The sequence below is a fragment of the Hemibagrus wyckioides genome, linkage group LG06, assembly GCF_019097595.1.
Source record: "Hemibagrus wyckioides isolate EC202008001 linkage group LG06, SWU_Hwy_1.0, whole genome shotgun sequence".
Lineage (NCBI taxonomy): Eukaryota > Metazoa > Chordata > Actinopteri > Siluriformes > Bagridae > Hemibagrus > Hemibagrus wyckioides.
Genome location: NC_080715.1, coordinates 10,999,504 through 11,020,749, shown reverse-complemented (window position 1 = coordinate 11,020,749; position 21,246 = coordinate 10,999,504). Strand labels below are relative to the sequence as shown.

Here is a 21,246-nt window from a genome sequence, read left to right as displayed (position 1 = left end):
TGCATATTAATTTAATCACTGTCTGTTTTAATAAAAGTGCTCTTGACAAGTGGACCTATATGTCATGTATCGCTATTCAGCCTAAAAATACTGAGATATGATTTTGGTCCAGATTGCCCTACACTAATACTGAATATCAGCATGATTATCACAGCCATTCCGATATGCAGTACAAGGCTGTGTGCTATTTCTTTTATACAATAGCTCTATAAACAGTAAATAAATTTTACCTGACAGTCTAGACACAATATGGCCAAATATTTTGTTCATTTTTGCTCCGGCAATGACAATAGCACCCAAAGAATCCAGAGCTGAATCCAGAGCTGACTGACAGCCCATAGTGGAGTCTTGTACTTGTTGCTAGAATTGGAATTTTATGTAGTACAGACAAGTTAATCCTACTTAATATTAGCCCTCTTGAAATGCCGGTATCCAATCAAGTTAACTAACCAAACGAACTGTTGTTTTGTGCTGACAAGTTTTGTCCTCTCTTCCCCACCACAGGGAATCAGTCATATCCGTATCGATGGGTCTACACCCTCAGCCGATCGCCAGCAGCTGTGTGAGAAGTTCCAATTCTCTGAGCAGAGCTGTGTGGCTGTGCTCTCCATCACAGCTGCCAATATGGGCCTCACACTGCATAGTGCTGACCTCGTCGTGTTCGCAGAACTCTTCTGGAACCCAGGGGTTAGTGCGCTTCTGTGTGGTCGGAAGTCTGTGAAGGTCTTTGCTCAGTCTGTGGTGGCTTAGTGACTCTCTTTGTATTATAGCTCCAACAGGCTTTGGGACTACTTCTTAATGGTGGGAATTCCATGGGAATCACTCTTGTGATATAAGATTAACATTCAAGAACACAGACGTAAATTGTCATGAAATTGTCAGGGTTAAATATGTCATGATGGCAGGTGATGCATCAACCTCTTTCTGTTGAGAATAGCATCTTGACTGTTGACAGTGCAGTTATTGAGTCTGTGGTTACAACCCAGTGAACATAATTCTTAATGCATTGGACTGTATAACATGCAACATCACTATTAGACTAAAATATGCACCTGATTATGTAGCTGTGTGTCCTATACCTAGGTATTTTTACTTTTACAGATATTAATTCAAGCAGAAGACAGAGTTCATCGTATTGGTCAGACCAGGAGCGTGGACATTCACTACCTGGTAGCGAAAGGCACAGCTGACGATTACCTCTGGTAATTGAGAATACTTGGATCTGAAATACTACATTAGTCTCTATATTGGCTTCTTCTCAGTAACACAGACTTTTTCCATGTCTCTAGGCCAATGATCCAGGAGAAGATGAATGTTCTAGAACAGGTTGGCTTGTCTGAGTCCAATATTTCAGACAAGGCAGAGTGTGCCAGCTTCCACAGCAAGGTAGGACAATTATTTTTTTATTTTTAATTTTTTTGCAAATAAATAGATGTGCATCTGTAAATGTGGCAGCATTCTAATAAAACCAAAGTGCTTTGCTTCTATACAACTGTAAAAAGAATATTTACAGATAATTATCCTATCATATTCCCTAAAAGGGTAAAATGTAATGTTGTAAAGGTATTATAATAAGCACAGCATGGCTTATTTCACCTAGTTACACAGGACTGAATTTTTTTTCATTGTTTTTGGCCCAAGTGACATATCAGCAGATAGCAACTCCCAAAACCCATACTGATAGATTTGCACCATCAGCTGAAACCACAGTTGGAGAGAGAAAATGTGATACATATGCAAGTTCTTTAAACCATCTTGTATTTTAGCACATTTCTGCCATTACACCTTCTGCCATATTTTAGCATGTTTATGCCAGTGTTGGATGAACAGTAGGACTTCCACACAATCACTGTTTTTCCTGAAATCAGTAGCTTATCTCTTTTCTTGTCATAGTTAAAACACTACCAGAATTACACTGATCATTATGACCACTTGCCTAATATTGTGTTGGTCCCCCTTTTGCTGAAAAAAAAAAAAACCAGCCCTTACCTATCATGCACTGTGTATTCTGACACTTTTATATCAGAACCAGCATTAATTTCTTCAGCAATTTGAGCAACAGTAGCTCGTCTGTTGGATCGGCTCACATGGGCAAGCCTTTGCTTCCCATGTGCATCAATGAGCCCTGGCCGCCCATGACCCTGTCTCCGGTTCACCGCTGTTCCTTCCTTGGACCACTTTTGATAGATACTGACCGTTGCAGACCGGGAACACCCCACAAGAGCTGCAGTTTTGGAGATGCTCTGATCCAGTGGTCTAGCCATCACAATTTGGCCCTTCGTCAAACTCGCACAAATCCTTACGCTTGTCCATTTTTCCTGCTTCTAACACATCAACTTTGAGGACAAAATGTTCTCTTGCTGCCTAATATCTCCCACCCACTAACAGGTGCCATGATGAGGAGATAATCAGTGTTATTCACTTCACCTCTCACTGCTCATAATGTTATGCCTGATCGGTGTATAAATCGCTGTGGTGTCTAGCTGCCTTGTTGTGTGTATTCATTTTTTAATAAAATTGATTCAAAATGATAAACACACAAATAGTAAAGTGTACAGCTGACCAACACTTTGAATGTTGAGCTATGAAAGGGTTTTTTATGGTGTGTATTTTCCATGGCACTAGTAAAATGTCCCCCCCCCCCTTCATATGGTATGAAGTGATGCCTCATACCATATATGGTTAATTGTAAGTGTGTCTGCTTTGAACAGTCAGCTCTATTGAATGCACTTGTTGATAAATGATGGCCCATGGCTTTTTCCTTCGCTTCACAGGACCCCAAACAGCGAAGAATCACCGAGATGTTCCAGAGATCATTCTCAGAGGAGGATATGGATGAATCGATGTTATTAGAGGCTGTGAATGACTGGGAGGACACTGAACAGACAGACTCAGTCAGTCACCAGGAGAAACATTTCTCAGAGAGCCCCAGCAAGAAAAGACGGCTAGAAGACTATAACCAAAACCTTCAAGCCCGGCCGTTTCCAAAGTAATAAACATTTTAAACCTTATAAACCTTTTGATTATCAGGAATGTCATTTAGTTTCTTTTGCCAATTTGGCTTTAAAAAAGAGAGAAATACTTATTTTCAAGCATAATTATTGTACATATTATTGTATGAAACGTTAATTAATAAAGTTTTTTCCTGTTAAAACTATATGTTTATAAACGCTAGGGTTTAATCTTTTTTTTTTTTTTTTTACTGACTATATAATCAACCACAAAGGAGCTGGGTTATTCAGAAACCTTTATTTCATCTAAATGATCTGAATCTTTCAGTCACAAACGGCACAATGATTGAAAACTGAAATTCATACAGCTCTAGATTGTTTTCTACCTATTAGAGGAAAGTCACACAGTTGTTAAAAATTATGACATAATGCTTATAACAGGCAAAAATGTAAATGTGCCCATGATTCTATAACCATCATTTGGTCACGTTTATCTGAACTGCCAATGAAATTCCAGCTCTTTTCTTTACAAACCCTCTCTTCTATGTATGCTAGGATTAAATATGAACAAAAGTTTGTGGACACCTGACCAATCACACCTTTTATGTGCTTGTTGAACATCCCATTCCAGATTTTCTTTGTTGTTATAATAACCTCTACTCTTATGAGAAGGCTGTCCACTAGATTTTAGAGCATGGCTTTGAGGTTTTCAGCCTGAAAAGCATTAGGCGAAGAGGTCTGGTACACAATCGACTTTTCACATCCCAAAGGTGTTCAGTGGGGTTGAGGCCAGGACTCCATGCAGGACATACACATTCTTTTACTTCAAACTTGGCAACCCATGGAGCTCACTTTGTGAACAAATGCAGTGTCATGTTAGAAAAGGGTTCTGCCTCTTAGTTTCAAGGAAAGGAAATTGTGATGCTACAACACAGCCTATTCAATTGACTGCTTACATCTTTGGGGCAACAGTTTGGGAAACAGCCACATATAGGTGTGATGGTAAACTTTTGGACATATCCTATACAGTATGATGAAGCACAGGGCTTGTAGTCTGTTCAGGACTCCTCCACTCTGTCTGAAGACTGGCCCTGATGATCTGGATTGGGAGTCTGTTCCCCTAAAACGAAGTGTACATTAAAACGTATGTTAAAATCATATTATCATACCAACATCAAAGGTTTTATATGGTCTATAATGGTAACTGACTAGTTATTCCTGCATTTGGATTAACAAAGTAACAAGCATGTTGTTGAATGCTTGAATTCTGATTGGCCCGAAGGACTTGATTCATTTTCTATAAGAGCAGACTCTGACAGTAGATCTAGCCGCAAGCTTCTATAGTAATAGAACTACTTCTGTATATAGAACAGGGATTTGTATAATCATAAGATGAGAAAAAGAAAAGGGTGAGAGAAAAGTCTTCAGGACAGAGGAGATTGTGTTTTCTGGTTTCAGAACTCCTCCATTGTGGTGGCAGTGTCATATAGTCTTATTAACTATGAGAGACAGAAAAAAGCTTGTGATGGAATGACTGTTTATAGCTGCTCTAATGCAACTGATAACAGGAACTAACTTTTGTTGACATTATGCAACATTAAATATAACTATAAATAAGAACTTTATTTTCCTATAACTGCATCTTAAAACACGTTGTATTTCTTACCAATGCAGTAAATCTGCATTTTTTTTATTTAATTCACACAGCTGCTGTAAGTGAAAGGAGCCACTGTGACTTAGCATCTCTTAAAACTAATCCTGGTTTAAAGCAATGGTTGTGCAACAGAGTGTCTGCTCAAACTGCAGTGGAGCCACGTCTTTGGCCGAGGGGCAGACTTGGCTGTTTTTCTTTTCTCCATGCTCATGCTTGTTCTACAGTGTAATGATCGGATTTCCTCAATGTTTTTGGGAAGTACAGATCTGTATTTAAGGACAAATGATCAGTGGTCACAGGGTACTCGACCTGTATTTCCACTGTCCTTCTGCTCAGATAAATCCAAGGTTTTCTCTGAAGATGCTGGATAACTCCCAGTGGCTTGTGTGTGTTCTCAAAGACACACTTGTCACTGATTCTGCACCATGTCAAAGGGTTTCTTAGTTAAACTATTCACACAAGTCCTTCCTGATCTAATGCTTAGGCTTTGCAGCTTTTGGTCAGTAGATTTTTGCTTGATGCCTGCTCCTCTTACAACTGGGAAACTGGGAAAGAGCCAAAATCGATTTAAGAACTAGAATAGGAAATACTGATTTGGGGGATTCTTTCAAACAGAAAGCATTTGTTTCTCAATAAATATGAAAGTAGATTCTCTTGTACATTTTACTGATGTGCGAGACAAGCCTACCACATGAAGTTAGATTGTATTTTATGCATTGCAAAATTCTTGACTCGCCTTCATTTCTTGACTCAGTTCGGTTCTGTTGTTCACTAAATGAGGATGATCCGGATGTCTGGAGGTTCTTCAGCTCGGTGGAGCTTTCTGTTTCTAGAGAAAAAAGGCAAATTTCACATTCACAAATAACCCATATTCGGGTCAGTATAACTTTAGTACTAATGCCCGAGCAAACATGAAGGGATTATTTTCCAACATAATATGTTCTGCTTGGCTTAGGTTCTGAAATAAATATGAAAAATTTGATTTGTATTATAAAGATTATGTTCAGGTCATTTTGTCCTAGACGTAAAGGGATTGTAGTGTTAAATGACCAGACAATGTAAAAAAAAAAAATTTTTTCACACTTGTGCAGTTATTCCTATTTTCTTTGAATGTGTAAAAACTGAGATTCTGTAAACATTCATTAAGTACTGCTTTCCTCTAAATGTGTCTTACATTTCTCTATTTGGGGTTGAATTGAACACTTTGCCCCCAGTACTAACTCAGAATGTAGTGAAAGGTTGCTAAACAAACACTGAAAAAAATATCTAATGCGTCATTACTACCATTTCGATTCTGTGCCTCATCTGCTAATGAGTTTTTAAAACTGTTAAAGGCTGATTAGATTACCTAATGGATTTGGCTCATCGTCATCTCCTGTACTGATAACTTGACTCTCTGAGCTGATCTCCCCGAAGACAAGCTGTATTTTCTCCTGTGCGTGCTGCGAGTTAGATGAACCATGCACTGTATTCTCCAGGATGTCCTTAGCAAAGCGAGCTCTCAGTGAACTTGGTGCTGTCTCTTTTGCCTTACTGGGGTCGGCAGGGCCCATCATCATCCTCCACTCCTCTACTGCATTCTCTTTAGACAGAATCAGCATTGTACATGGACCACTGATGGAAACGGTAAGAGATACAGATATACAGAAAATCAGCTCTCTAATTGGATATATATTAAGCTGTACGATGTTAATGTTATGAATGCAGTGTATTTTATGCTATTTGGGTTGATTTAAAAAATTCAAAATCAGACAAATTTGATTGGATATTAAAAATTTGCTCTATGAGAAACATAAGTCCAAGATGACAATGCTGTTCTAAACTGATATATATATACAGTAGGCACTGTATATGAACAGTACCACAGCGCTGTTGAATCCTTAAATCTGATTGGTCAGAAGGTGGAATCCATTGAATCCTTAAATCTGATTGGTCAGAAGGTGTTGATTAATTTTCTACACCAGAAAAGCTGCAAAACGTCAACTGCAGGGTTTATCCTTTGAATATATTATACACATTTTTTATAGTATTATATTATAATATAAATTGTGTGACAGGTACACCATATAAACTGATTTTTTATAAATATTTTATAAATTTGTAATATGTAATTATGTTTATTTAACATTTTTGGAAGGAGGGTGCAGAGTCAGTGCTTGGTTACAGTCAGAAAGCTATAACAAAGTATTTAGACCTAGAAAAGCCTTAAGACATCAAAATGTTACTGAAAAACTGCAAAGCTGCATTTATTTATTTATTTTTGCCTTGTTAAATTCACGAGAGAGAGAATCTTTATGACATGCTGCTGCCTGTTATAGCGGTCATAACATAAAACTGACCTAAATCTTAGAGACTACATATTTTATTCTGCTGCATGATCACAGTAACCGGCACCATTTTAATTCAGCATTTCGGAAGCATTACCTTTAAGTGTTGAACTGCTTCCTGTCTGATCAGATTTGCATGCGCTAGGTTTAACATGCATTCATAAACTGATCATGTTAATGTCACCCATGTGCAAGAGATTTATGTGTTTCTGAATATGAGGATCTTGGTGGAATCTGGCAACCGTCATCATGTGTCAAATTAATATCTATCACAGTTCCTCAAATTATTGAAAATAATATATAAATATATATATATGCAGTTTTGTTGACGGATTCCAGGCTATAAATTATAAATAGATATCTTCTATTTATTCACACATTAACTATCCATGCCTAATAAATAACTTAGTATGTACACTATCATACACATCAACTTCTATTGCCTATATATATATATATATATATATATATATATATATATATATATATATATATATATATATACATATATATATATATATATATATATATATAAAGTTTAGGAAGCATGCTATCTGTACATGAGCCCATCCTAAGAAAACCTGAGTAAAATGTTCCCCCTCTGGCCTGATCTTTTTCAAACCAGCTTCAGAGGAATTTAAATGAGCTCCAGCTCAGATGATGCTGGAGAGAGAATCAGCACATCCAGCACCTCTGGGTGTCAAAGCTAACAGACACGTGCACGATTAATATAACATAGCACCAGAGAAGCTAACTTTAGAGTCTCAGATTGACTGAAATGTAAAAGTCTGGTTTGCTGAGAAAAAAAGAAAACCAGGTTGACGACTTAAACATAAAGACCTGAAACACTGCGTGGGAAAAAATTTCATGTTAACCCTGAAAAGTGATTGCATAACTTTGGAATATGACGCATGAACCCAACTCTTTTATACTTTTTTTTTTTTAATCTGTTTTGCTTCTATACACTTGCTTACTCAGATGATTTTATTTATAATCTATAGGAAGAAAAGTTTGAAGTGAACCAAGTAGTATCAAACCAGGCAGTTCCTTGGAGTTTAATAAGTAAGCAAGTATGTAAACCTGCATTTATGTAGCATTTTCCATAAACAGTGTTTACAAAATGGCTCAAAATAATCCAAAAAGCATAAATTAGATAATAAGATATAATAAAATGAATTATGTTCTATAATAAAACAGAATGAAAAAATGTAAAGTTATTTAAAACATATAGACGAATAAACAAACAAGTCCACGGCGTTGTGTTTTATGTTATTTAGGTTGATTTAAAAATGCACTAAATTACAAAATGCACAAAACTGATGCAGTACTTATGCAGGACAACTGTACAACAACGCTACTGAATCCTCGAATCTGATTGGTCAGAAGGTGTTGATTAAATTTCTACAACAGGAAAGCTCTGAGAATAGTGCCAGCTTGAAGGTTTGTCATTCTAATCTGTTGTTATATAGTAACAACATAGACATAAACTTAATGTGAAACATATAGACATTTAATATATACACAAGGTAAAGTCCTATAAATATAGAAAAGTAGAATTTGCGAGACAGTGTATATGAGCTCACCGACACATGTAGTCCATTAACTGGTTGAAGAAAGACTTGTCCCTGTGCTGTTTGTAGAATTCCTCGGCCATCTTCCTGGGAAAAACCATCTCCTTCTCCTGAGTGATGGTGAACCCTGCAGCTTGGATCTCCCCCAGGATCTCCTCTGTGGAACAGAAACCAAGAGACAAGATTTATCTGTAGGATGATTAGAAGCGCAAAACTGCGGTAAGCTTTGGTCCTGATCCTGTTCTTTTACACTGAAATATGGAAGACCTAAAAATTTCTAGAAACTTCTGTTCCCCAGTAATGTTAATGACGAGTAAAAGCTTCAGGAGTTTCTAGTTTTTACTTGAAATTAGCTACAGATGTACAGCATCTAAACCAGACAGGTACTGCTCACACTTTTTATTTATTTATTAATTAATTAATTAATTTATTTGCTATTTTTTGCTATACAAGTTAGTTTGTATTTAGTCTCATTCTTGCTGATATTCCTAATGATTTATACGTATATAATACAATTATTGTTGCTCATATTATATCCCTATTTGCTATTTATGATCTCTTTATTATCTTTTTCATTTCCTCATGAAACAGTTTAAGCTGCATTTTACTAGTCATAGTCATTTGTCATAGTGGGACCGAATGACAGTTAAATGAACTGCCTAACCAAATCATTTTTTGGCACTTGCATAACTGTGTTGTTTAGTAAAGTTTTAACTGAATAAACTGCTGTATGGGCAACAGAAATTATGGACTGCTAATAATAACATTGAACAGAATGTGTAGTTGCCATAAACAACTCAATGGATTAGTATAGTACCTCTGATCTCCTCTGAAGTGTCAGGTTTGATAACAGCCAGCGTGCACTCTATAGGGAAAAAGAAGGAGATCTCCCGCTCAGCTGCTTCCACACTCCCACTTCCATGCAGCTGGTTCACACACTCGATTTCCCCTGTGAACTGAGCTCGCAAGCTTGAGAACCAGACACACACACACACACACAAATGCAGACACATCTTATTTTGATGATGATTATTGGAATAAGAATTAAATCTGTAATGCACTCTATAATTACTGGTAAAGATGAAAAAGAGATGTATTATATAAAGTAGACATCAGTATAGATTCTGACAACATTCTGAATATTTAAAAAAAATAATAAACGTAATAAAAAAATAATTTCCCCTCTTTGTATATCGTGCTTAGGCTGCAAAATCCTGATACACTATATGGCCAAAGTTTTGGGCCGTCTGCCTTTACATGCACATGAATTTAATATGGAGTCGGCCCGCCTGTTGCAGCTATAACAGCTCCAACCCTTTCCACAAGGTTTAGGAGTGTGTTTATGGGAATTTTTGACCATTCCCCTAGAAGCGCATTTGTGAGGTCAGGCACTGATGTTGGACGAGAAGGCCTGGCTCACAGACTCCACTCTAATTCATCCCAAAGGTGTTCTATCAGGTTGAGGTCAGGACTCTGTGCAGACCAGTCAAGTTCTTCCACACCAAACTCACTCATTCCTGTCTTTATGGACCTTGCTTTGTGCACTGGTGTGCAGTCATGTTGTAACAGTAAGCGGTCATCCCCAAAGTCGGGAGCATGAAATTGTCCAAAATGTCTTGGTATTATGAAGCATTAAGAGTTCCTTTCACTGGAACTAAGGGGCCAAGCCCAACCCCTGAAAAACAACATCTGAATTTAATGATTTGGAGGGGTGTCCCAAAACTTTTGTCTCCATCATTTTTAAAACTATACTATACTAATAGTGTACTTCTTATTTCTTCCACCTAATCGATACTGAACAGAACAAAAATGATTTATAATAACTTGTATTCCCACCCACTGCCTTTGCATCCTCTTTGCATTCCTGACATGTTGCCTTTTACCAATAAAGCATGGTAAGATATCTTTCTTTTGATTATTTTTAAATATTATTTAATCAGTAAAGCGCTTGGATTTGGTTGTGAGATATGGGTACATAGTAGGTTTAAAAGATAACTCTAACTACAGTATAGAAACGTTTTGTTTCTATAATATATCATTTCAAGATGTTAAAGCAAACCAGTAAGAACATAAGAACCAAACTCTTGTTTCCTTACAGAACACAAATCTCTGCCATGTACTCACTTGTTCCTGCTCCTTAGAAATGTCAGTAATCAGATCATTTTTTTCGACCGGTTCTACAAATCATTGAATATTTTGAGCCTTTATGACAGCCTGCTGGTTTTTTTTTTCTGTGGATATCAAAAGCCTCTAAAGAATCTCTAATAGACAGATTAAAAGCCTTAATATATTTCCTCAGTGAGCAGCATGAAAAGAAACCCCTCACTGATGCCCTGGCTATCAGAACTGTTTTAATTAAAGATAGGACTTGTCTGTACTGACTCTAAACGTTCAGTTGGATTTGTTAAGAAGAAATGTGGAGAGAAAAAACGGAACATGAGCCCACTCTGTTTCTCAGACACTTCGTTAACGTTTCTCACAGCTACACTACATTTTGGTTTTTTTTGTTTCTCACATGACCTGTAAAAAAAACACCATAGCTTTTTTCCTTTCTTGTATTTCTATGTGGACTACTTCAAGTGTAGGTATAAGCATGTCACTTGCTTTCATTTATTTTCACAGGATTACTGAGAAGTTATAATCACACATATAGAATGTATAGAAACCTGTGTCTATTGAGTCCACATATGGCTTCACTGCTTACCTCACAGAGAGGCTAGAAATAAAGGTTTTAGCAACGAAATGACGAGAAGAAGAAGAAAATCAACTTCCTTTGAATAGAACTCATTTTGCTTTTAGTTTAGTCATATTTAAACTTCATTTGTCTTCTGAATAAAACATACAAGCAACTTTATACACTATTCCAGATTTGTCCAATCTCCACACTGTTCACAGAAACTCCAGTTTCAATCATTGAAATAAATTTAATAGACTCAGCTGCTGTGTACCAGTCTGGTTGTTCCTGCTTTGCCTGCCTTGGGTCTTTGGGTCCCAGCAGATTTCTCCAGTGCTCCACAGCGCCATGTTTAGCCAGGACCAGAGCCAGCACAGGGCCACTACACACAACACCATAACAAATCACACACTTTATAGTACACAGGTAGACAAGTGTTATATTTTATACCACCACACTGTTCATTTCATGATTAATTCTCTACTACAGCAAAACATTTGTTCTCTATGGTTTATATTAATGTTCTTGTTCTGACATGATTCTATGTTAACTACTAGTTACTAGTAGTATTAGACACGTCACATAAAAAGGTTACAGCATCTGTACAGTATTTGTTGATATGGTAAAGTTTTCTGTGAGAAAACCTAATAATGGCATTTTTTTTTTTGAAGAAGGTTTCCAGTGTCAGTGCTCTATAACTGTCAGAGATAAAGCTTGAGTCTTAAAGATAAAGGTTAAATCTTCCAGGCAGTGGGCTTTGCAGCATCTTTGAAGTGTTTCCTCTTAGTAACTTGAAGACAGAGGAAAAACAATAGCTGTTATGACATGAGTGTTTTGTGATCGATAGCAGGTAAGTAGGTAGGGTGCAATTTTAGAGAGGTGTAAAAAAGGAAATGGTTACATTAAAATGATATAGTATAAATTATATAAGTAACAATTAATAATAAAGAAAGTGGTCTTGCAGGACCCACCATAGTCTCTTATCCACCCACTTGGACATTAACACATAAACACACAAACCCCCTTTGTTGTGTTCTTATTAACACACACATTAACATTAATACATCACATTAACACACACGCACACACACTCATACAACCATACTGCACCTGCACCTTTGTCTTACCTCAAGTTTTGCACTGGTCACTAATGTACAACTGATCTACAGTTAATGTTTCCACCTGCACTGACTGTAGCTTTGGTATAATTAACGTTCGCACTGGTCCACTTTTTTTTGTACAATATAATACTGCACTATTACACAGTGTATATATTTATCTATATTTTCTTGCTTAAAATTATTAGATTTCTCTTTATATTTTTGTTTATTGTTGTGCACCAATACCCAAAGGCAAATTCCTTGTACGTGTAAAACCCACAGTACTTAAATAAATAAAGCTGATGCTGATTCTGATTCTGACTTGGGATGCAGCATATGTCTTTTGCAAAATCCTCAAAGGAAATAAGTTACACTACTGTGAAGTGATTACCTGGTCATGTTACTGAGAAGTGCTTGGACGTTTTCCTCATCTTGGTGCTGACCATAGAATTGTTGCACATGTTCCTCTGTTAATGTCACCTCTTTCTGCATGACCACTGAAAATCCCGCCTCATGGATCCTTGCTAGGATCTCATCTGCCAACACAAGTCCATATTTTTAACATTAATACAAATTAAAAATAGATATTGGATGTTAGGATGCTATGACACCAAAGGAAAGTATTTGTGATTTTTGATTGCTGAGACAGAGCAGCTTGGACTGTATTAATGTGTAAGTCAGAAAACAAAGTGTCTTTACATTACAGCTGGGTGAAACGATGATTAAATATGAATAACTTGCACTACAATATCCTCTAAATATCACTGGTATAGCTAGTACCATTTTTACAGTCATAAGCTAGACTCTATAGCTTACTGGATGTTAACATTTTTCTGTATCAAATATTTCATTTTCTCCTTCGTCCCATGTAAAATAATTGATTTTTCTTTCGTAGATTGTAAATATTTTAGATTAATTTTTCACATCTTTAAGCAAAACTATATATTGTATGATATTTTGCCACGTTGCTCTCCCACCTATATGTACTATTCATATGGTAGACATATTTCTATATATCTCCCTTTCACTCTCTCTGCATATTTGTGCCTGTAGGTTGTATTTCCATGCATGCAGACGTGTTTCTGGCACATGCCTCTGTTTTCTCTGGCTGCGTCAGGCCGAATGAGTGCCAGAGTCCTCTCCACAGGCGTCGGTTCCGGTTCTGGAGGTCCGAAGTTAGGGAAGAAGAAGGCCAGCTCCCTGCCAGCCTCCTCACTATCACGACTACCATGAAGAGCATTGAAGAGACCCTCAGTTCCGTACTGAGCTCGCAGACTTGGGAGAAAAAGAGAAGGAGAAAGATAATCGGCGAGAGGAACAATATGTGAGATCGAGGGAGAAGGAAGAGATACAAGGAGAGACGGAGAAAGGAAAGTGAGAGAGAGTCAAGGGAAACATCGGAAATGTGGCGGGTGGGGTTGAGTAAGAAAATTAGGGTACAGTTAGACCAAAAAAAAATCGAATTGAAGAGGAATATGTGGAAAAAGAGAAAGAAAGAGATTGAGAAAAAGAGAGAGAGAGAGACAGAAGAAGAACAGATGGTGTGACTGCTGGTTCTCAGCGAGCGCAGAGAGAAGGGGAAGCTGACGATAAGCACAGGATGCGTACTGTTATATCTGTTAACGCTCATATCTGTGAAAACAATATGGGAGCGTCTCACTAAAAGCACACATCTGCTCTTCCTGGTCTCATATTTTGTCCTATAATATATCTGAAGCCCTTTTATATGATGTATATGGCATGTGAATATATGAAAATGCAGTAATATGGCCCTCACCTCATATTAGGTTTTAAGATTTATATAGTCTGCATGCAGTGAGAAGATACACAAAACTTCCTCTGGGTCTGCTGTCCTGCTCTCTTTTCATTATACATAAAACTGTACAGAGCCACTGCAGTGACTTGGTGCTGATTTTACTGTATATAAGATGAATTTAAATACATAAATGAATATTTTGAGCTCAGATATTTTGAGCTCGCAATTTATTTGTGGCCACTTCATGCTTAACATAAGCGTTTTATCATAAAATGAGTGAGACAGAGAGAAACGAACTGAACTGGACTACTGGGGCATGGAGATGACTGATAATAATTTGTATTATGGAATGATGCATATACGTGCATACACCATTATCCTTTGTCAGCTTAAGTAAGTTCTCAAGCAAATAGGCTTTTTTTTTGGTCTCTGCCAAATAATTAATTGGAGACCATACATTACACAGGAAACTTCTACAACACGTTAAATCGTCGGCTTAAGTAACACAATGCATCCTGAAAGAGCGTTGTTTTAATTTACTGTCAACTGCACCAGTTATATTTTGAATGAGAATAAAAGCTTCTTGTCTTGACTTGATAACTGGCAGCAACAAGGTACTTTGTACGTTTGTGGCCTGGAAATACTAACTTGCTTAATTAGCTTTTATTAGTCACAAAGGTGAAATTCTTTCTTCGCATATCCCATCCTTGGAGGGTTGGGGTCAGAGTGCAGGGTCAGCCATGATGCAGTGGAGGTTGGGGGCCTTGCTTAAGGACCCAGCAGTGACAGCTTGGCAGCTTAAACCTCCATCAACAACCCAGAGCCTTAACCACTTATTATATAATGTATAATATATTATACATTATAATACATTAATTTGTGGCCACACCTTATTCAAAAATCTAAGGAAAACATAAAAACACCATCACCCCAGTGGCTCTGTGCACCTGAGGTGAAGGGATGTAAGGGAAAAGCAGTGCTTTTCATTCACACACAGGAGATTCCTGTGTTTTTTGTACAGGAAAGACTTCTCGGGGATTTTGTAAACAGTATTGCGTAAGGTACTCAGCAACGTCGTTACCTAAAAACATAATATTATTTATTTAAAAAATTGGTTTTAGAAAATGTGTTTAAATGAAAAGTTTCTTAGCTTCAAGGTTAAACCTTAAATACATATTTTGGGTGACTAGTGACCTCCTCTAATATCTGTTTTCTTTCTTTTTTTTTCAGCTAGGACCCCACAACCCTAGAATTTCTTAATAATTACTTTTTATATGTTATATTTATATGACAACCAAGCATTTTATTTCATTATTGCTATTTGGTTATTATTAATAAAATGAAGATTCCACACTAGAATGGAAGATTAATTTGTGGTATGTATGACTTAAGAAAGACTCAAATATTTAAGGATAACACTACAGAACTTTTGCATAATCTATATGTTGTGTATTATACCTCTCTGGATGCTTTCTCTTGGCCTCTTCTATATCTGATGGTCCTAGGAATGCCTGCCAGGCTAAGATGACATCATCACTACCCTCAGGATTAGAAATGACCAGAACATGGGAGGGGCCACTGGACATGAAACGTGTCAGCTCCTGAAAGTATGGCTGGGAACACACACGAACACACACACACACACACCCCACATACACAAGACACGAGGTGTACACGTTACTGATCTACGTCAAAGACAACCCGAGGCTCAGTTCCATGCTGTTTGGTGGTTCTGCAGAGTAAGCAAAAGTAGTAACATGCACATTGTCAGCAGCTCTATTCTTAGGCTTCCACATAGTATACATCCACAAAGAGCAATAATCGCAGGGAGATAACGAATGTAGTTATTTTGCAATACAAGGAGTACATATCATTTGTTCTGTATAACAAACACAGCTATCCAAATGTGGCTGGATGATCTCTATGGGACCTTCAACAACCATGCACAAAACATTGTTATGAAATCAAAGCACTCATCCAGAAAAGCTGAATGTGTGTATGAGAGGGTGATAAGACAGCCAGATAACTGGACCCTTGTGCAGTGTGCATGCTAGATTACACTACCTCTGCTGCTTTGTGCTGATAAAACTTCTGAGCCTCCATCTCGCTCAGAGTGCGCTCTTCGTGAGCCAGGATCTCAAAGCCTGCATCCTGAATCTGAAAAGAAGAAGAAGAAAAAAAAAGAGAAAAGAGTATATTTACTGGAAATTGGATACTCAAGTGTATGAACATGGATTATGTTCCTGAAGTGCTTAACACAATATGAATTATTTTTTTTATTAATCAAATTATGGCATATACATTTTTATCCTTTTAGAGTTATATTCAATGAGGGGAACATGACCAAGTTTGTTTCTGTTCCTTGTTAGAAAGCTGGTATTAAACATTAAAGCTGATATAAACACAGGGTTTCCTAACCAGCCTATATTCTTAAAAAAATGTAATTTTACTGAGAAATAGCAAAGCCATCTGTCCTGAAGGCTTTCCCTTTTTGTAAAACCTAAAGGAACAGCATTACCTCTGACTCTTATAAAACTTCCTAATATCTTAAGTCAAGCTCTGCTGACAGGAATCTTCACCATATAAGCAATTACATCTTTGTTTAAAATCCCTGTAGTCACTATGGAAATGATAATACACTTGTGATTTACCTTGCAGCTGTTAAACTCCTTTAAACTCCTTCACACCATCGGAGTCCAGAATATCAAAAGCACTGTGGTATAAACTGCTGTATTATATTGAGCATGTACCTTCATAATAATCTCCTCTGTCTTCCCGTGTGCAACAACATCAGGCTTAATGATTCCCACTGTGTAAGACCTGTTAGCAGGCACTAAAATAAGAGGAGGAAGAGTGAAACGATGATTATTACTTAACCCTGGTGCATATCTTTAGATGAGAATTACTTAAGGACATGCAGGTACCAAGACCATCCTCATGCTGATGAGCTTCTGCTTCCTCCGGCACTTCTTCTTCATCAGTTAACCCATCATCCTCCACCTGAGACAATACATACAAAAATAAAAATTCAACCATCTGCTGCATCTTTAACATACTGTATGTAGGACTGTGTGATTACCAAGAATTTTGAGGCATTTCCCTGCACTGAGAAAAAAATGAAACCAGATGCCTCCAAACTAATCTGAACTGGAAGACTAAGCCAGACGGTGAATACTGTCAGTAAATATTAATACTGTTATAAAACTGTTATGCATACGTTCACACACACAACAATTTTATTGCTCCAGGTTGCCATAGTAACAACATTTATCAATAACAATTAACTAGTATTCTACTTCAGAGCAAATCACTTTTCTTGCTGTTGAAATGAAACCTTCTGGAGGGAAATTTGGCCTTTGTGTATAAAATTCAGCATTGTATCGTATGAGATGAAGGAGAAGCAGTGTGTGCTCCATGCCACAGATCACATGCCCTCTACTGTCTTCACTCCCATTAGTAGTCCCTGCACCAAGTTGCTCCATTTTTGCATCAAATTAATGTTTTCTTAACTTCAATCGCATCTCTGAACACAAATACAGCCAGTCGTCAACAACTGCTGTCGCTCGTGTACTCAGAGGTCAGCAGCTCTCGTTGAAAATGAACCTTCCCTAGTTGCTTTGTCCCTGTGAGTCGCTGTAAGTGTGAACGCAGCGTTACACTGAACAAAACCCTTAGGAAACAGACGTGTAAGCGTGTTTAATATCCAAATTTCCATTGTTGTAGCAACATAGTACAAAGTCATTTTGAAAATTTGTACATGAATTCCACAAACATTTGCAATCAAACCCAAATCATGACCTTAATCACAAATTCATTCCTCTGAAAAAGTTATCTAAAGTAGTAGTCTGAAAAAGGCTTATCTCTGAAAGAAAAACGTAGACAGATTTAGGGCTACAAAAGTGTGTTTCTTACTAAAAAACCTAAGTAAAAAGACCATTATTGTCAGAAATACATGTACGGTACATTGAGATTCTTTGACTTCATATAACACAACTTGTTAAGACTTTGCTGTCAGCCACGATATACAGCTTCTGAACCAATGAGGGTTAAAGGCTCCAACAGTGGCAGCTCAGCAGGGATGAGATTTTGATGAGTTTTCTGATCAGTAGCCTAGAACATTAGAAGCAAAAAGGTTTTCTGTGCAGGGATGTGTTCAAATTATTGCCAGTCCTAATCATACATATGCTGCCAATAAAGTCCACAGACGTTTAAGCCATGCGTGAAGGATGGAGATAACTAGCAGAACATTTTACTCTTGCATGCGCAATATAAATAGCATGAAAAGTGAATCTGGAACTGTTAAAATTAGGGAAAACCTGGGCTAGAGTTCCAAGTAGCCTCTGCTTTGTGCGGAATAAACAGCCCTATCACATTTTAGGGAGGAAACAAGAAGGTGATGGATGTGGAAACGTTTATCACTAGTGGCAGAAGAGACCAGAGGACGAAAAAGATGAGCATCAGCCATGTTCTTTCTTTCAAACTTCAGTGCTTTCAGCTATCATGGAGCTGTGGGATTATTTCTTATTTTTCCATGATGATTAATAATAATTTAAGACCAATTCAGTGTGATTTTTGCATTCATATGTTCACATATCCGTGTTTTTGGGTCACAATGTTTTTTGCCCTCATGTTTTTTATGCTTGTTTTCCATTGTCTTAGCCCTGGGGATTATCCCTATTGTCTCAAGTGCACACATATCACGTTTGCACACACACATCAGTATAAATATGGACTGTTTCCAGCTTATATTTTGAATATTTCGAGTGTGTATATACATAGGGTGTCTTTGCATCTATCTATCTGACTATACCCTGGCTTTTATCCTCTGATACTTTTGTCACCTTACTTCTAGTGTAACTGCAATATTTTGATCATCCAGAAAGATCTACAACAATGTGTGATGAACATGTTTGAAGTATAGTGGAGCTCACCGCAATTCGCTTAATGCCCTGCTCGAGCACCTTTTTCTCTTTAGCCAGTTCGGCCACTATCATTTTCTGCAGGAGAGGAGCGTTCGCACCTCGCAAGACAGCCACAAGCTCCCCACTCTGCACACACAGGAACATAAATGTAGCACACGTAGCACAAAAAAATGATCAGCTTTGTTTATTTAAATAAATTAAGTATTTAATGATATTTAAATTGTTTTTTATACTCCCTTTGCCTAAGGGCTAATGGTACCTTATCTACAAGCATAAACTAATGATGGTCTCTCTTCCTACAGTGTCTTGTAAAAGTAAGTCACAGAACTGATGAGTAATAGATCGGGATAGAGAGTAGAGGATTGAAAATCTTTCTTCATCGACTTACAGCATAGAACAGGAAGGTGGGCTCACATTTTCCTCTGTACTTCTCTAATGCTTCAATGCTGTCAGCTTCTGCCTTAGGAGTTAAAAAGGCACAGAAATCTAAATGTTACACACAATAGTGGCCAACTCAGATCTCATAGCAGATGTAGTGACGTGCTTCAATAAAAAATCTTTTCCAAAAACATGGAGGCGTCTGATCCTAGAACAGCACTCTTGTTCTCAGATGGTGGGATGCATGTTTAATGACTAGCTTACTATGGCAAAATGCAGCAGGTCATCTCCCAACTCATTTTTGATTTTTCTGAACAGGCTGACAACAGCACGACATGGTCCACACCACTGCTGGAACACGTCCACCACTGACAGACCAGGGAGACACAGAGGATACAATACAGCACAATGAACAGAAGGAATTATGCTATCAGACTGTACATCATGTCCCAGATGGGCTAAGATAAACTTTAATAATATTCGGAAAACATAATCACCCATTCCAGGAATTCTCAAAGTTGTTTTATTTTTTCTCTTCTTCTTTTATTTATTTATTTATTTATTTATTTTTTGTTACAGGATATCAGAATCCACCATGATCAATTCTTATATAGTATTAAATTCTATATAGTTATTAGCCTATAATTGAATAGGGTCACTATAATTGAATGAGTTTCATCTAAATGCCAGTACCGCACAATATTATTCTTAATATATACATAAGATTATTCATAATTAATTAATTAATTAATTAATTAATTAATTAATTAATTAATTAATTAATAAATAAATAACTTAGAAATAATTGGACCATATTTTTCCATGTCATAATATATCCTGTCAGTGAAATATAATAAGCTAGGGTTCCAGTAAATTGCCAGTAAAGTATTGTAAACTTTGACTAATGCCTAATATATATGTATATTTTTTTTTAAAAATTGAACAATCAATCAGTCAATAAATAAATAAATTAAAATAAATGGAAAGAAAGAAAGAAAGAAAGAAAGAAAGAAAGAAAGAACTATTCCAAAGAGACTGAAAACCCCTACATAGTTTCTAATTCACTTTTCATACAATACAGGAGCTCAGGAGTACATAGACTCCTGTAATATAGTAATTATAGTATATACAGTAATTTAGAATAATATAGTGATTGTTTGGTGTACAGACTGTTTAATGGTTTGCAAAAACAGATTAGGAATATTAAAATTTATTCTGAATAGAAGTTATCAAATTTATGTCACATACACTCCCGGATTCTCAAAAATAAACTCCTTTAGGCTGATCAGATCAGCACTTTTTGAGAATATTCAGGACATAAACAATCCAGGTTAAGCTTTTGGCTGGACGTCTGTGCTACTGACCTTTGGGTTTGCATTGACTATTTTAGTATGTACTATAACCATGTGTTTTCTATTAGAAATTTCATTCTAATGCACTGGGGTACGGTCCAGCAGACCTAATTAGGAATAAAGCGGGTATGGACAATGGATGGATAAATGGACATCTTGATTCAAGTTTTTCTCAGTCCTCTCACCTGTTAACCCTTTCGTGGCCAGCATCTCGCCCCATTGCTCGTCGTTACTGATGGATACCTGTGATTAGAAAATAACTTTCAGGGTTGTGGAAATGAGTAAAAACACAAAGCCAAAGCCTCTGTGCACGTTATTATAAACTATCTTACCTGTAAATTAACTTCCTTCTTTTTTCCAGCCATCTCTTTAAGGTGACGAGATCATTGATCAATAAATACAACACAGAATTCAAGCATTTAGATCAGAAAGACGCTTTCTAATAACGTGTAAAAAAAAATGCATGTTTTTAAAGATGTAATATTTGACAAAAGTAGCTCATTTGTTTACAGAACTTTTGTCGAAACTCCGTGGCCGTTTCCGCACGCGCTTGTTTGGGCG

At 37.0% G+C, this 21,246-nt stretch overlaps 2 protein-coding genes across 2 annotated transcripts in view; one reads left to right on the top strand and one right to left on the bottom strand.

Annotated features, from left to right (window-relative positions):
* Positions 1-8,710, top strand: part of smarcal1 (SWI/SNF related, matrix associated, actin dependent regulator of chromatin, subfamily a-like 1) — a 20,644-nt gene extending 11,934 nt beyond the window's left edge. Inside the window, exons 14-18 of the mRNA XM_058392925.1 lie at positions 505-687; positions 1,102-1,202; positions 1,290-1,386; positions 2,775-2,989; positions 8,573-8,710. Of these exons, the coding sequence (XP_058248908.1) occupies positions 505-687; positions 1,102-1,202; positions 1,290-1,386; positions 2,775-2,989; positions 8,573-8,621 (645 nt within the window). The 3' untranslated portion in view covers positions 8,622-8,710. The remainder of the gene's footprint in view (positions 1-504; positions 688-1,101; positions 1,203-1,289; positions 1,387-2,774; positions 2,990-8,572) is intronic.
* On the bottom strand, positions 3,291-21,246 carry nme9 (NME/NM23 family member 9). The gene is made up of 17 exons (XM_058392926.1): positions 21,018-21,246; positions 20,871-20,928; positions 19,598-19,701; positions 19,344-19,415; positions 18,965-19,081; positions 16,958-17,033; positions 16,784-16,866; positions 16,098-16,190; positions 15,492-15,646; positions 13,371-13,552; positions 12,669-12,813; positions 11,452-11,559; positions 9,321-9,472; positions 8,516-8,660; positions 5,954-6,219; positions 5,342-5,434; positions 3,291-4,071 (listed from the first exon to the last, which is right to left on the bottom strand). The coding sequence occupies exons 1-17, from the start codon at positions 21,048-21,050 to the stop codon at positions 4,010-4,012; spliced, it is 1,944 nt and encodes a 647-aa protein (XP_058248909.1). The 5' UTR covers positions 21,051-21,246; the 3' UTR covers positions 3,291-4,009.